Source organism: Globicephala melas, chromosome 17 (assembly GCF_963455315.2).
Source record: "Globicephala melas chromosome 17, mGloMel1.2, whole genome shotgun sequence".
NCBI lineage: Eukaryota > Metazoa > Chordata > Mammalia > Artiodactyla > Delphinidae > Globicephala > Globicephala melas.
The window spans coordinates 60,986,043-61,001,723 of record NC_083330.1 but is presented as its reverse complement, the minus strand read 5'-3'; the positions used below and the strand labels follow the sequence as shown (position 1 = coordinate 61,001,723).

Below are 15,681 nucleotides of genomic sequence, written 5' to 3'. Positions count from 1 at the left end.
AGATGAGAAAACTGAGTCTTAAGGTGGAGAAGTAATTCACCTAAGGGTCATGTAAGGTCTCACAGTTAAACAGTGGTAGAGCTGGGATATGAATCCGGGGAGCTTAATTTTGGATTTAGAGTCCTGTGCACCTTGCTAAGCAGTTTGGATTTGATCCTCTAGGTCAGTGGTCCTCAAATTTGCAGCAGAATCACCAGATGGGCTTGTTAAAACATAGATTCTGGGCTCTACCCCTGAGTTTCTTAGGTAAGACCCAAGGATTTGCATTTCTAACAAGTTTCCAGGTGATTCTGACCCTCCTGGGGATCACACTTTGAGAACTGCTGTGATAGGAAGCTACTGGAAGGTTTTCAGCTTGGGGCGGAAATCATCAGATTTGCCTGTATTTTATGCAGGGCTCTCTGGGTGAGGAATGGAAATGAATTACAAGTTGGATAAGAGAGACCTCAGTGAAATGGTGTTTGGAGGGGGAAGAGAAGGCACACAGGAAGAATAGTTATGAGATGAACTTCTAATTTGTGTCCAGAAGAATGAAGATGAAGAGATAAATCTAAAAGTAATCACACAGAAAGATAATTTAGGTATTAATGGCACTCAGCAGGCTCTGATAAAGGATAGTAATAATTGTAATTAATAATGAGACTCTGCAGACATGGTTTCTGATTAGAAACAAGAGATGAAAGGATTGTAGAACAAAAAGTGGTTTTAAGGTTTCCATGAAAAGACATTGGAGAGCAGAGTGGCTGTTGAGGTAGCTGTGTTTTGAACGTGCGAGTTGAGGCCCTTGTGTGGCCTCATAGAGAGACATCACACTATAGTGGGAAGAGGACCAAACTAGCTTAGGAGGTGTGGTTTCTAGAAACTCAGTCACTCATTCTACCATTTTGAGATGTCACCTATCTCCATCTCTTTATCTACAAGTGGTGTTGGCAACAGCTTCTCAGCCTGCTTATGTGAGACTGGAGGGTAAAGGCTGAACGTTTTCGACCTTGTGTTGATACTTTTAGCAAAACAATTTTCTCTAGTCACATACCCACCGATTCGTGCTCAGATGTTACACAGTCCACATGGCAAAGTAGACTCAAACGTCTTTCATTCACCTGGACTTTTACATGCACGTTTCAGAGTAGCCCCCCCCAAAAAAAGACTTAAATTGAGTTTGAGATTTAAAATGTTTTATTATAACCTAGGGTTAGGAACAAAGCTGAGTTATTTCCTGGGGGGTAATTCTTCTTAACCTCAATTATGAATAAATGCATTTTCAAGTTTTCAAGTCTACTATAACTTTACTTTAAATCCACTGCCTTAGAAGATTTTTAAGACTACTGACACGTTTTAAAGCTATTAGCGAGATCCCTTATGTTAACTATTTAATTCTAGAGTGTTAGCAAATGGATACACGTCTCTAAGTCTTTCTTATAATTCCATTAAAATTTAAGAAGTGACTTTGCTGGTCATCACGATCATTGCATATTCATTCACTCAGGAGTCATCACGTTTAACACCTGCCTGCCCCTCAACCTCCACACCCAATGCATGAACAAGTCCTTTTCCTATAACTCTCCCAGTTTTCTGCCTCTCCACCAACACCATAATGTTCTTGGTGCAAAATATCACTCAGTGTCTTTTGTCTGGATTACTGCTGTCATTTCCAAACTAATCTACTGTATCCATTTGACTCCCTCCAATTCATAACCACACTGTACAGAGATTAATGCTTCATATCTAATTAAGCTTCCACCGACTTAATCCCTTTAAAGGCTTTCCAAAGCTTTTAGGATAAAGACTATACCGCCCTACAAGACTGATGAGGCCCCACATGGACTGACCTCTACTAACCTCTCCAGTCTTATTTCACTCCAGGCTCCCTTTTATCTCCCTGAACTAGTCAAACGGGCTGCCTTCTCTTCTAGTGGATGCCTGGTGTCTCCAGGCTACAACTTTTGCGGCTCCTGTTCGCTCCACCTAGAATCCTTTTCTCCTCTCTTATCTAGTTACTCCCCCCTATCCCTCAAATCACGGCTCATCTGACACTTTTCAGAGTCTTCCGTGACCATCAAACCTGAATTACACGTTCTCATAGCATCATAGACTTCTTTACGTCTATGCTTGCCCCAGCTGCAATTTTACATTTATTTCTGTGTCTATTTGATTGATATGCAGCCAGGGGACTATGTTTGGTTTGGCTCCTCATATAGAACTAGTGCCCAGAAGAGTGCTTGGTACACAGTAGGAGCTAATGAACATTTGTGCAATGAATGCATATTCTTAGAGTGTGTTCCAGTTGCAGGGGCTCATGCTTAGATACCATTGGGAGTAAATGTAATGCACAGAAGTGTACGATATAAGTTGATGTCATTGAAAGAGGTGACAGTGTTGATTTCAGCTTTCAATTGTGTAATAAGTAATAACACAAGTACTGTTTTCATTTGAATAGGCGTATGCTATTTCTCCACTGGAGAAACCCCCGGGACCATAGATTACCCATAAAACTTTGCCTCTGTGGTTTAAACTCTTAAGTGGTGTCTACTTTATACATACAGGCAGTCCTGGGTTGTGGGAGCGATTGAGCCTGCTTGTTTTTCTATTAGCTGTCATGAGTTTTTGCTCCATTTAGATTGGCAAATCCCTTTTGCAGAGACTGTTGTCCGGTTTTTACTCTGAATTTTCTAATAGTCCTCAACCACAGCAGAATTGAAAAACAAGGCTTAAAGAGTTTTAAAATAGGATAGGAAGAATACACATGGGTGCGGTTTTCTTACTTGCCTGGTGTGTGTGCTGTAGTGACTGCTAAGTGGTACCCCTGAAAATCAGGTGGTCAGTGACTGTCTAACACCATAGTCTTAGAAGTATCCTGGGACTAGAATTAAGTCGTCAAGGCACCATGATTGCAGTTAATTTTGCACCATGAGAAGCTGGACGTTGATAAAGTTTGAATCCGTTCATGAATGCTTCATAATTACTGCAGGAGGCAAGAGTGACATCCCTCAATTACAGATCTTTCAAATCTCACTGTTAACCTCAAGCCCTCTTACCGTAATCAGGGCTTGGGAACAAGGATTCACAGAAGCATTTCATGAAAAGATGGACTGTGCATTTGTATAAATGCAACTACTGTATTGCAATTAAGCAATACACACACTGCTGCTTCGTACCACCAGCAAAGTAAATAAAACACTATTCTGCTGCTTACAGTTTGGAGATGATCCCCATGGAGGAATAGCCATGGTTTGTCATTGAGATTGAAACTTTAATGTCCAGTTAGTAGTGAATGCTATTAATGGTATATTAAAATTACATTGTGAATTAGATCAAGCAAGTCAACCTTCAGGGCAGATATTAACTGATTCAGAGTAATTTATTCTAATGCTCTGCTGTTCTTACATGATTTGTATCAGAATGTGGTCCTTACATCGCTTGCATCAGAATAGCCTATTGTGTCAGTTCTTGTCTGGTTCCTAAACCCCCTTTCTTCTCCCCACCTCCTGGAGCTAATGAATCAGAATCTTGGGGGTTAGACGATAAGCATCAACATTTTAAACGAGTTCCCAGGGTCATTCTTATGCCCAGTAAAACTTGAGACCCACAGAATGATTTTTAGGGCCTGAGACTTGTCAGATTGTTTGGGTTCTCTTCTGCCAGGGGGCAGTGTTCTCTGAAATATGGCTGGATTAATAAACCAAGCTGAAAGCTAATTTTAGTCTTTCTCATACACTTTCTTGTTTACTGACCCCAACCATGGTTGACCTGATACCAAAAATCTTAAATACCAGAGCAGGTGAACTTTCTTGATTCGGTTTTGTCATAGAAGGCTTTAGACTATATTTCAGTCATTTTAGTTGAGTTTCTGGACGTGCGGTATCAGGCTTTTTGGGTTTCTCAATTTTAGATCATGAGGGGTAATTTTATTTTGTGTTTGATTTGATGCCCAAGATAGGGACTTTGGTCATGCTACTGACAGTTAATTTATAATGATGTCTGTTAGTAAAATCCTGTGTAACTGTGTTAGATGGGGTGTGTGTGTGTGCGTGTGCGTGTTTGTGTGAATGTGTTCCATGCACACAATGACCTGGTAGAAGATAAAGTTCTTTGGCAGATGGTTAACAGAAATAATGGCTGAGTTCAATCCTCTTAGATAATTGGTAACAAGTGCTGTACAGAAGCCAATTCTGGATCACCCTGGCTATTACACTTCAGACTTTCCCCCCCTGCACAGCTACTCTGCATGTCAAAAAAAATTAATGGATAATGTTCAGCTTCTGAGTCTAATTTTTTTTTTCAAGGGGGGCCTTCACTGTCCTCATGCTGGATTTCTACCATCAAATGTCAGACAGATTCTAAATCTGCTGGACTCCGGTGAGGGCTGGGGAAATTGGCGAGGGCAGGGGAGCACCTTTGGAACGCTGTGCCATCGAGTGCAGTCACAGGACTGCCTTGCAATTTTCCTTTTAGCTTTAGAGTTGTCCTCTGTACAAGCAAGCCTGCATCTTGAAATTGAACATAAAGAGTAAAAAAAATCTTACGTGGGGTTAACATCTTTCATAAGCCTTGCTAAATGCAGGACCCCAAATCATTTCAGTATGGCACAGACTAAAGCAAGAGACTTCCATAGGAAAATTCATAAGCCTGCCATCTCTGCAAGACTGCGAAATGAAAAGGACGTTAGAAAGGCAGCTAAAAGTTTGGCACTGTGTTTTTTTCTTTTGCTCAATTAGCTGTTACTAAATTCTAGAATATCTAATGAAACCCAGGACTAATGTGCAATCCACCATAAACAAGTTCTGGCTTTTGTGCTATCAGGTTTTATTTGAGCTGAGCCACTGCTTCCTCAGTAATTTGTTGCATGGTAAGCGCCGTATTTGTTTACATACACACATATGCTGTGTGTAAGAACCATGGTCACCGGGTCTGGCCAGAGAAAATCCAAAGATAAGCTTTCCTCCCTCATTTGAATCCTAAAAGTGTACAGTATTTAAAGACCTCTCAGCTTTTGAGGCCTTGATTTCTTTTAGGAGTCTCCTGATTGCCAACTAGGTTAGTAAAGAGACTTTAATGCTCACGATAGCATCAAAGGGCACAGTGTTTGGTGGCTAGATGATAATTTATCTGGGAAAAACCTAGGGAAGCAATTCTTTAAAGCTAAATTCTTGCTGCCATTGAGATTTCCTTCCTCAATTCAATCATTAATAAAGCTTTCCCATCCCACCCCTGCTGCTCCCACACCCCTCCAAACACACAAAAACAAAAGCAAAAAACCCCAAAAAAACCCCAAACCCAAGCTGACAGTTTTTTCGGGAGGAAGAGGCAGAGAGACGTGAAGTTATATTGTCCCTCCTCACCGGTCAGAAGAACTGTGTTGCTTAGTTTGACATTCCCAGTATTTTGATAAAAGTTACTTCTCTAAACTCTAACAACAACATGGGGAAACATAATGCTATCTCTTGTGTTTAGTTACAATCGTGGGAGATTTCATCGTGAGAAATATTTGAGGAGTCGGGAGTAGCCGAGAATGTGGCAAAAGGGACAGGGTCGTTTAAACTGCCAGAAAAATAAATAAATAGGCAAGACAGAGAAAGTTATTAGGTTTATAAATTATAAAACTTTCCTTTTAAAAAAAATAAAGTCGTGGGGTTGACTACATTGAATAACTACATTGTAAACCTTAAAAGCTTAGAGCGGGTAGAAACCCTTTTATGGCTCTGTTTCATTTTTATCGGATAAAATGCATTTGGTTTCTTTTTTTAAAACCATGTTTTTAGGAGGGAAGAAAAATGAACATGCAGTGTTATTGGCTACAGCGACATAAGAAACCCTTATGTTACCAGAGGAAACCACATGAAAGTATCTGTGTGTCAGGGGAGGGACAGATAGGGGGTGGAGAGAAGGAGAGGGATATTTCAAGCTTCTTATGCTCAGAGCTGCGATTTGTGAACAAACTGTGATGAAATCAAGCTGTGGACAAATCAGAGGAGCCTGTCAACCTCCCAGGTGGGATTACTTGTAGTTAATAGACTGGACTCAGCCCCAAAAAGCAGTGCATTCAGTGTAGGCAAACAGAACACACTGCAAAAGGCTTTCCAAGAACCCTCTGCCATGGCCAGGAGAAACTCCTGTCAGCTGTATCAGGTAGGAGAATGAGAGAATGCCACGGGAAAGCCTTGGTTTTCAGAGCTGCTTCCTGATTTTGAATTTTCTTTTTGTTTCTAAAATGAAGACAGCACTGTATGGTGCCTTTGGGAAGTTGTGAGATTGGGTGGTGATGTTGAAGGCATTTGCATTTTGCCTTCCTGGAATTTGATTTAGGCTTCTCTGGCTGCATTGACAATTTGAGCTCTTTATTCCCTTAGGTAATATCCCTGTTCACTTTTGCTGTTGGGGTCAATATCTGCTTAGGATTCACAGCAAATCGAATTAAGAGGGCAGAAGGATGGGATGAAGGCCCTCCTACAGGTAAGTGTAGCAACTATTCCCATTTTCAATCTTTAAAAAATTTTATACATTGGGTCATCAATGTCAGCTCATTAAGAAATTCATCTTTAAACTGATCTTGCAGTGTAACTACTTTAGTCCTAGATGTCTCTGGAATAAAAGCAGCTCTGTGTATAATTCAGATAGGATAATGTGGTTTAATGAGAGAACATTTGTGATCTCTTCATGCTAGATCACTGGCTATTTAAATCTCTGTCCTCTGAAATTTCTAAATGTTAAGATAATATTAAAGCTCTTGTGAATTGACAAGGCTGAAACAGAAGTGGTGAGAACAGGTGCTGGCTTAATATTACAGATACATGAATTTGATTGATTGTCATGTGGTATGAGATGTAGTATTTGCTTCCAGAAAGTTCTGACCTAGAGAAAAATAGGAATGGAAGTAAAAAAGGCAGGGAACTCTCTTTGTGAAACTTCAGGGCTATGAGATTAAGATTTACCTAGAACAGGAAAAATATAAAAGAGAGGAGGTGCCTAGAGGAGCTTACAAGATTGAGTTCAACTCATTGATTTTTCTTTTGGGCTGAGGAGGGGTAAGTTTTAATAGTGTACCTTGATTTAACTAATAGAGCTGAAGTGAAAGAGTTTTCGTTTACAATACACTGTGCCATAAGCAGTGTGGGAATTCTTATGAAGGAGCTCCTCGTGCAGATGGCGGGGCTTAACTGACCAGGTCTTAAGTAATGAGTTGGTTAATTTCCTGGAAATTGGAGCTGCCGATGGTTTTATGAATAAAAATTACATATGAAGTAATGGGTACTCTATGGGGCAATCTTTTCTTGACTGTTCCTGACATCTCAGCAGGTTCGTCGGCCTTCCTGTGCATTTTGTGTTTCTCTGCACTGTATTTCTTGACCTGACTCATAAGAGACTCTCACCTGTCTCTGTTTAGCCAGCACGAGCACTTATTAGCCAAGTTATGATCCATACATTGATGGAATACTGAGTCTTCCTTACATCAAGCAACTTTTGAGTAAGGGTGAAAAAATTATATTAGAAGTAGTTTAGTGAGTCCAAGTGGGGTGTGCTTGGGGTGAAAAGTGAGAAAATAGATCATAAAAAATTGCACCCCTGGGCTTCCCTGGTGGCGCAGTGGTTGAGAGTCCGCCTGCCGATGCAGGGGACACGGGTTCGTGCCCCGGTCTGGGAAGATCCCACATGCCGCAGAGCGGCTGGGCCCGTGAGCCATGGCCGCTGAGCCTGCACGTCCAGAGCCTGTGCTCCGCAGCGGGAGAGGCCACAACAGTGAGAGGCCCGCGTACCGCAAAAAAAAAAAAAAAAAATTGCACCCCCAGGGAGCCAAATGGACAGAATGAGTTGTCTTCTGTTGGGGAAGGGGAGGAAAGTAGATCACTAGGCTGGAGAATCCTATTTTGATTGATAGCAAATGCTCTCTTCAAAGACTTCTTTTTCTTGTTCCAGACAAGCATAACTCCCATTCACACTGACTGTAACTGTTCAGACTGGAAGGGGGGAATTTGATCCTTAGTTTGGTCACGTGGGCAAGCTAACATCTTGAGAGCCCATTGCTGGTTCTTTCCAATGGACCCTAAAGGAACTTTTTTCCTGTATTGTATTAATATATTACTTTGGCTAAAACTGATATTAAAAGTGATTTCCCTGATGAACGTTGTAAAATCAAGTCGCCCATTATTTCCAAAGTTGACTTCTTTGGAAAATGGTCATGAAAGTCCTGGACTGGCACCCCGGATCTGTATCACTTGCTGGGCCGTCTTGGGGAAGTCACTTATGAATTCTGCTTCCTTAGTTGTACGACAAGGCACAGGCCTAGATGATTTTTAATTTTCATTCTGGATTTGAAAAAAAAAAGCCCATGATTCTGTCCACTCTGTTTCATTGCCTTTTGAATGTGTGTGCTCTCTTCAGGAGAACTTGAAAAATATAGACCAGATTTACTAATCCTTGAATATATTTTGTGTATAATAAATTATTTCCATATATTATTAAGAATAACTATAAGAACTAACGAATCAATGCTACTTCTGGAAAAATAATATAATCTAAATTAGCATCTATAAATCGAAGTGATCTTAAACATACTACAAAATATTTGCTTCTTGAATTATTTAATTAAATCATTGATTATTTTCAGCCTTTATGGTATCTTCTAAAAAAATTTATTAGTGAAAATTCTACGGCTAAGAAGTATTAGTCTTGGGACACAATGCCATTTAAGTCTGAGTTTTGGGATTTTGGTATACCTGACACTTTTTATTTTAAATTTTCTGTTGATATAGCTTACCGGCTGTCTAGGCACTGTGGATGATTTCTCCTGAATAAAGACCAAGATGTACTTTGGAAACTGAGTGAGAGCATAGTGCAGAGAATTTAAGCATTTTCATCTTTTTAAATGCTATATGTGCCTGAAATGACACATATAGTTGGTTATTCTGTCAGCAAAGCCTACACATCGGAAAACACTGGGTGAACGATTACTTATGTATTAGAACAAGGTACTAGGAGGAAAGGCTGCTACGCTTATTTTCAACAATGCTTTCATGTTCCAGAGAAATCCTGGGAAGCTAGATGCTTCGAGATCTTTCCACCAAATAGAAGGAACATAAAGGGTATTGACATACGGCCAGCTTCAGACTGACGGGAGCAAGACCTCTCATTCACAAGCGTTCAGTTTTTTGTTGAGCAAATGTAGGTCCTCAGAATCCTCAACTGTAGCTGAGAACGTTCTATATTCATGCACACCCTTGCTGCCGTACTACAGACTGAGGTGTTAAGTTTCAAGGCTGTGGCAGTGCAAACTGTTATAATTAATTAACTAGCACACTTGTTAGCTGGATTTTTTGTTAGGATGTTGGGATCTATTGGAAATCATGGTAGAATAGGATTTCCTCTACCAGATCATAGAAGATCTATAGATTTATTAGAAGATATGAAATGAGCAGAGGTAATTATAATTCTGTTGGGTAAATGTAACGGGCCATCAGGTAAATGAGATGGCTGGAATAACTTTTCAAAGAGAATGTAAAGAATATGTGCAATTCAGTTTGACATCCCTGTCGCATACATCTGATGTAGCCAGCTTGATTTACCTTTAAAATCGCAAGCGAATGTATGTGTATACAAGTGTGTGCGCACTCATGTAATGTGCATATATGTGTATGTTTGTGGTGTGGTGGTGGAGTCTATTTCACTGAAGTTGGTGATATGTACTCTTCCAGTCTCCAGGTGGAAATGGGATATCCTCTGAGAGAAGCAAGTTAATACTTGAAAGACAAAGGGAAATTTATAAGCTTGTGAATAACTGGCTAATACGGACTGGAAAGCTCAGTCTTCATTCTACAATGAAAAGTCACTTAAATGATAGGGTGGCAGCATGTAGGAACTGCAAAGCTGACAGATATATCAGTCATTACTCTGCAAGGAAAATTAAGGGGACTATCACGTTATGGGATTTTATGTTAAATCTAGTGTAGAAATCAGAGGGAGTTTAAGTCAATGGAATGAAACAATTTGAATTAGAATTTAAGGAGGGCATGGATTTTTCAGTTCATTTTTAATTGGTGCTTTGGTGCAGTGGTTTTTCATTTATCTTAAAAATGATACGGAATCTTCTATCTTGTTGCATTAACCAGAAATCTCCATCTTCAATAGAGTTCAAATAGAATATATCTTCCAAGATCATGTCTTAAAAAGAACATCTAAAATTCAGAGCTTATGTACATAATTTGAAAAATCCTTTGTTAATGAAAATGGCATTGTAGTTATAGTCAGATGATCTGAAATTGCAGCTAGGCCTTTGCTAACTCAAGTTAGGCCTAGAGCTCTGCTCTTCCAACCAGGAAAATGGGGTTAATGTTGCCTCTTTATCCGAAAAGATTTTTTAAAACAAAATGCCATGCTAAGACTGATGAGAATATAAAGTGTTAAGTATATGATGATACACTTAATTTACCTCCAATTTTGTTTGAAGGTCAGTGTCTAAATTTTTACCCTATCAAGTTGACAATACCTGCTATATAAAATGATGTTTCATTGTTTGGTAGCAGATTTGTAAATCGTTCAGACTTACACTACTGACTACTCTCATAAATGCTATTTGAGTGGTTTATAAGTGAAATTAAAGTCTTAAATTTCATTCAAGTCATCTAGAAATCTGTTTTCTTGTAGTTTATGAGGTCTTTCTACATGAGGATGTTGTATTTAAAAACACATTGAAAGTACAGGTGTTTGAAAACTTCCCAGGTGGACCTATTTATTAAAAAAATTGTCTATGAAATCTGGTTCGGAAACTGTGAAGAGGAGAGAATAGTGATGCCTAAGTAATAGGTATTTATAGAAAGTGATGTATTTAGGAAGCAGAGATACAGACATGTAGGCCTGTATGTAAGTGCTGCTTTCTAAGGGATGAGGTCAAAATGTATGGACACCAAGGGGGTAAGGGGTGGGTGGGATGAACTGGGAGATTGGGATTGACCTATATACACTACTACATAGAAAATAGATAACTAATGAGAACCTACTGTATAGCACAGGGAACTCTACTCACTGCTCTGTGGTGACTTAAATGGGAAGGAAATACAAAAAGGAGGGGATATATGTATAATCTAGCTGGTTCATTTTGCTGTACGGCAGAAACTAACACAACATTGTAAAGCAACTATAAAAATAAAAATTAAATTAAATTAAATTTAAAAAATAAAAAAAAGAAAAACAAACAAACAACAAAAAGAAAAAATGACTTCAGTACAGGAAGGTATGACCAGAAAGAACGAATCATATACTCCAGAAGAGGCATCAGATAGTATTAAATCCTGGAGTTGGATGGTATCTTGAGTGTCATTCATGTTGTCTGCCTCCTTTCCTTGCATTTTATATTTCAGACAGGGCAGGAAGACACAGGAGAACCAGATCTGTTTCAATGCTCTTGAAAAGGAGGCAACATAACCACAGTCTGTTTCATTTCAAGCTTTTACTCTCACTGTCAGGAAATACTAGGGCTGGGAACCATGGAGAATGGGAGGAACAGAGAGGGTGTCATATCACAAAGTCTGAATGCAGGACCAGACAAAACTTAGAAGAATCATCCAGCTTTATGCTGAGCTAAATGTTTTCAAACTTAAATACAGCCTCCTTCACTGGCCATCAGCCAAATCTGAAAATTTCCATTTTGCAGAGAGAGTTGAAGGGAAATATGATTGGGACTCCAGGATGAAGTAATGTTTAGGTCACAACTCTTGTCATGAATTAGGTTCTTTCCAATAGTCTAATTAAATTATCAAATTATCTTCTGTATATAAATAACACCAGAATTCCACAATGCTACCTCTGTGTCGATACGGTAAGATGGAATGTTTTAGAAACAAGGTTTTACTTAAAGAAATAAAAATAATTTCACTTGTTTCTCTCAGAATTATGAATTTGAATGAAATAAATCAGGTTTTATATTGGAGTTTTTTTCCTAAATCATGAAATTATGCTTCTGTGAAAAAAAAGAAATGTATAACATTGTTTTATGCGTATCATACATGTACGTTACACACATATTTAAAAATTTAAAGTCCCTATTTTTATTTTTTATTTTATTTATTTATTTATTTTTATTTTTTTTGCGGTACGCAGGCCTCTCACTGTTGTGGCCTCCCCCATTGCGGAGCACAGGCTCCGGATGCGCCGGCTCAGCGGCCATGGCTCACGGGCCTAGCCGCTCCACAGCATGTGGGATCTTCCTGGACCGGAGCACGAACCCGTGTCCCCTGCATCGGCAGGCGGACTCTCAACCACTGCGCCACCAGGGAAGCCCTAATGTCCCTATTTTTAAAAAACTTCCATCTGTGTAGATCTGTAACATTTATTTTTTAAGATTCTGGAACAGACTAGTTTCTTTGAAGTAAAATAACACCATTTAAGTATGTTATTAAATTGGCAAATGTCTCATACAAAATTTCAACCCCCCATTGCACCTAGCACAGATTTCTGACTTGATCGTTTTCAAGTTTTTTGTTTGTTTCATTTTGTCTTTCTTGTTAGTTCTGAGCTTATTAGGTCTGGAAAAGGAAGGCTTTACAGATTTTAGACTTCAAGCAAAGTAAGTCAGAGAATCTTTCCATGTTTGATCATTCAATCAGGTATAATAAAAAGAGAAGTCCTAAAATCTGTGCTTAGCCTGGTGTGGGGAGAAGGACATGGGACCTCGGCATGAAATGAAAAAGCCAGCACATGGGGAAGAATTACAGAACTACAGAAAGAAGCAGCGCTAGAACTTGTTATGAAAGAAGATGGCAGGGATGGAATAGGCCCTGGAAAGGCAAAGCGAACTTTGTTCTACTCTATCTCTTTATTTTCTTAGAAAAGTTGCGGCAGTTCAGTTCTTGGGCTCATCGGACTTGAAGAAGTATACGGCTCAATTGTTTATCTTCCTATTTCTCTTCCTGCCATTGTCAGCTGAATGCAAGTCAGCCAAGAATGAATTTTGTCATATGTATCCCTAATCCACATAGGCCCAGGAATTCACTCTCATCTGAAAGCTGTTGGTAACCCAATCTTGAGTACTTTTATGAGATGTATCTTTGCATTATGAGTGTAAGGGCAAATCTTTCTTAACAAAGCTGTCTTCAGTTTAAGGGTTGGCAAGGAAGATTATAATTGATAGGGGCAAGCTATTGAGGGAAATTCAATTATTTTCAAAGACAAAGTAAGGGATAAACTTAGAGAATAACCAACTTTGTAAGAAAAGAGTAAAAATCACGTTGATAGAATGGATGAAGAAAGGTTTAAAATGGCTAAAATTTTGTACAGATATTTTGAAAGGAAAGAAAGAAAGTAGAAAGAGATTATGATGAGGGGAAAGCAAAGGGCATGAATGGAGGAAAATTTCACATGCAGGCTGGGATGCTATGAAGAAGAGGAGCCAGGACAAGTAAACAACTACAAACAATGTGCCTTTGGATCTCTTCTGATTATCTCAGCTATAAGTGTAGCCAAGCATATTTAAGTATGCAGCTCATAGGCATGAATACTACTCAGAATTTATTAGATGGCTGTTGGAGTGATTCTGTCTAAGCAGTACCCTTAAAAAAGGAAAAATTCAATTATAAGCATTTTTCTTATCTTTATCTTTTTTCTTATCTCTACTATAGGATTTCTCTATTTTTCCTTTTTCTACTTCTCAACCCTCCTCCCCTCATAGTTTCTTAGGGTCCAGCATGCACTGTTGATTGGTTGGCCAAAGTCAATAGAAAAATGTCGTTTAGGAACCAGAGGTAAGGCATTGCATTGGAAACCTGACGTTATTTCTTAAACCAAACTGGTGTGCTTTGTGTGTATTTCAAGATCCCAGAATGAACCATGTAAAAGCGTTTCACATCTCGTCTAGTGAATCTGTTTGCTTTAGTTGAACTGATCTAATGCCATATGGGTGAGGATTGGGTGACTCTGACTTTAAAGAGGACAAAGAACTAAGGGATGAACAGGATGTTCAGATAAATGGCTTCGGTGAACCTAGAAATGTCATTTAACATCTGTTCTCTCCCTGCCTCTGGTGTTTTGATTTTATAAGTAATGAATACTAATCATAAAAAAATGAAAAATTTGTAAATGTAAATAAGGAAATAAAATTACAAATATCATGTTTTAAATAACATTTGTTAGGATATTTGTATATCAATATTATATAACATATACTTTATACACATATGTTCACATGCATGTATACATATATACACGAGAGAGAGAAGTAAGCAAGCAAAAACCCAAAAGGACATTTGTAAAATGTTAGACGTTTCAAACTGCAGAAAAGTAAGAAGTCTCCTTGTTTCTCTCTTTCTCATTTTCCCCAAAGGTAATTCCTGTAAGGAGTTTCTTACAGTGAAAATAAAATGGTTATTCATACTGGCACCGTGTCTCAATGCCTCTGTTCTCACCCTCTGTCTCATCTCGAGCTCTGGCCTCTGTTTTTATTTTATATTTATCTTTATCCTTATTGCTTTGGCTCTATTTTTAACACAAAATATATCAATTATATGTACTATTTACTACTATAACAGTTTTCTGTACTTTGCTGGTTAAAAAAATGTGTTTATCAATTTTGTAGATCTTTCCATATTAGCCTATGCAGATCTGACTCGTTCTTTTTAAGGGCTGGGCAATATTCCATTTATGGAGATAGTGATTCTTTCTTGTATGTGTATCTTGGCAAACTTTTGCAAATATATGTGAGAGAAAAATTCCTAGTAGTGGAATTTCTGGGTGAAAGATTCATATGCATTTAATAGTGTTGATAGATACTTCCAAATTATATAAAATTTTTAATAAAAATTTTCATTCCTAGCAACAGGTATGACACTGCTTATACTTTCCATTCGTCAGAAATTAATTATTTTGTAAGCTAGGATGAGGATCCAGATTAATTTTTCCAGTCAGCCCAGCACTACTTACTGATAAATCTTTTTTTCACTTCTTGATTAATCCTTCTTTCTTTCTCTGATTTAAAATGTTATTTTCATTATAAAATCACTTCTCTTATATTTGGTCCTATTTCTCATCCTCATGCCCAGCACTGATCTACTTATTTTCTATAACCAATCTGTTTTAATTATTTAACTTCAGAATATATTTTACTTTCTTTTCAGTGTTTTTTGTTTTCATATATTTATTTTTGATAAGCATTTAATATCCTCTCAAGTTTCAAGAATTCCTTTTTGTATTTTTATTGTGATTGCATTGAATCTTTAAGTTTATTTAGGAAGAACTGACATTTTGTTGTTGTTTTGTTTTTGTTTTTTTCGGCTGTGCCATGGCTTCTGGGATCTTAGTTCCCTGACCAGGAATTGAACCTGGGTCCTCAGCAGTGAAAGCACAGAGTCCTAACCACTGGACCACCAGGGAATTCCCGACATTTTTGTAATATTGATATTTTTACCTCCAAGATGGTATGTTTTACCACTTAATTAAATCTTTTAAAATATCTTTTTTTGTAGAGTTTTACTGTGTTCTTCATGTAGGTTCTAAACATCCTATTAAATTTATACCTAGATATTTTACATTTTAGGTACTATGATGAATGGAACTTCCATTTAATTTTTGAACTTATATTGCCTGTATTTTACAAATTTGTGGAATTTTTATCTCATTGAATTATTTTTTCCTAAAAGTTTTAGTCGGTTCTTGAGATTTCTAGATATACAATCATATCATATGAAGATAATGTAGGAGGAT

The 15,681-nt window shown here is 38.1% G+C and overlaps 1 protein-coding gene across 7 annotated transcripts in view; it reads left to right on the top strand.

Moving 5' to 3' along the window:
- Positions 1 to 15,681, top strand: part of ENPP2 (ectonucleotide pyrophosphatase/phosphodiesterase 2) — a 107,980-nt gene that overhangs the window by 26,139 nt on the left and 66,160 nt on the right. For 5 of the 7 annotated variants that reach the window (XM_060286982.1, XM_060286981.1, XM_060286979.1 and 2 more), the window contains exons 1-2: positions 5,996 to 6,126; positions 6,348 to 6,450. In XM_060286982.1, the coding sequence (XP_060142965.1) occupies positions 6,094 to 6,126; positions 6,348 to 6,450 (136 nt within the window). In that variant the 5' untranslated portion in view covers positions 5,996 to 6,093. Of the gene's footprint in view, positions 1 to 5,995; positions 6,127 to 6,347; positions 6,451 to 15,681 lie in introns of those variants that run through there. The other 2 variants (XM_060286980.1, XM_030875669.2) reach the window with 1 other exon arrangement.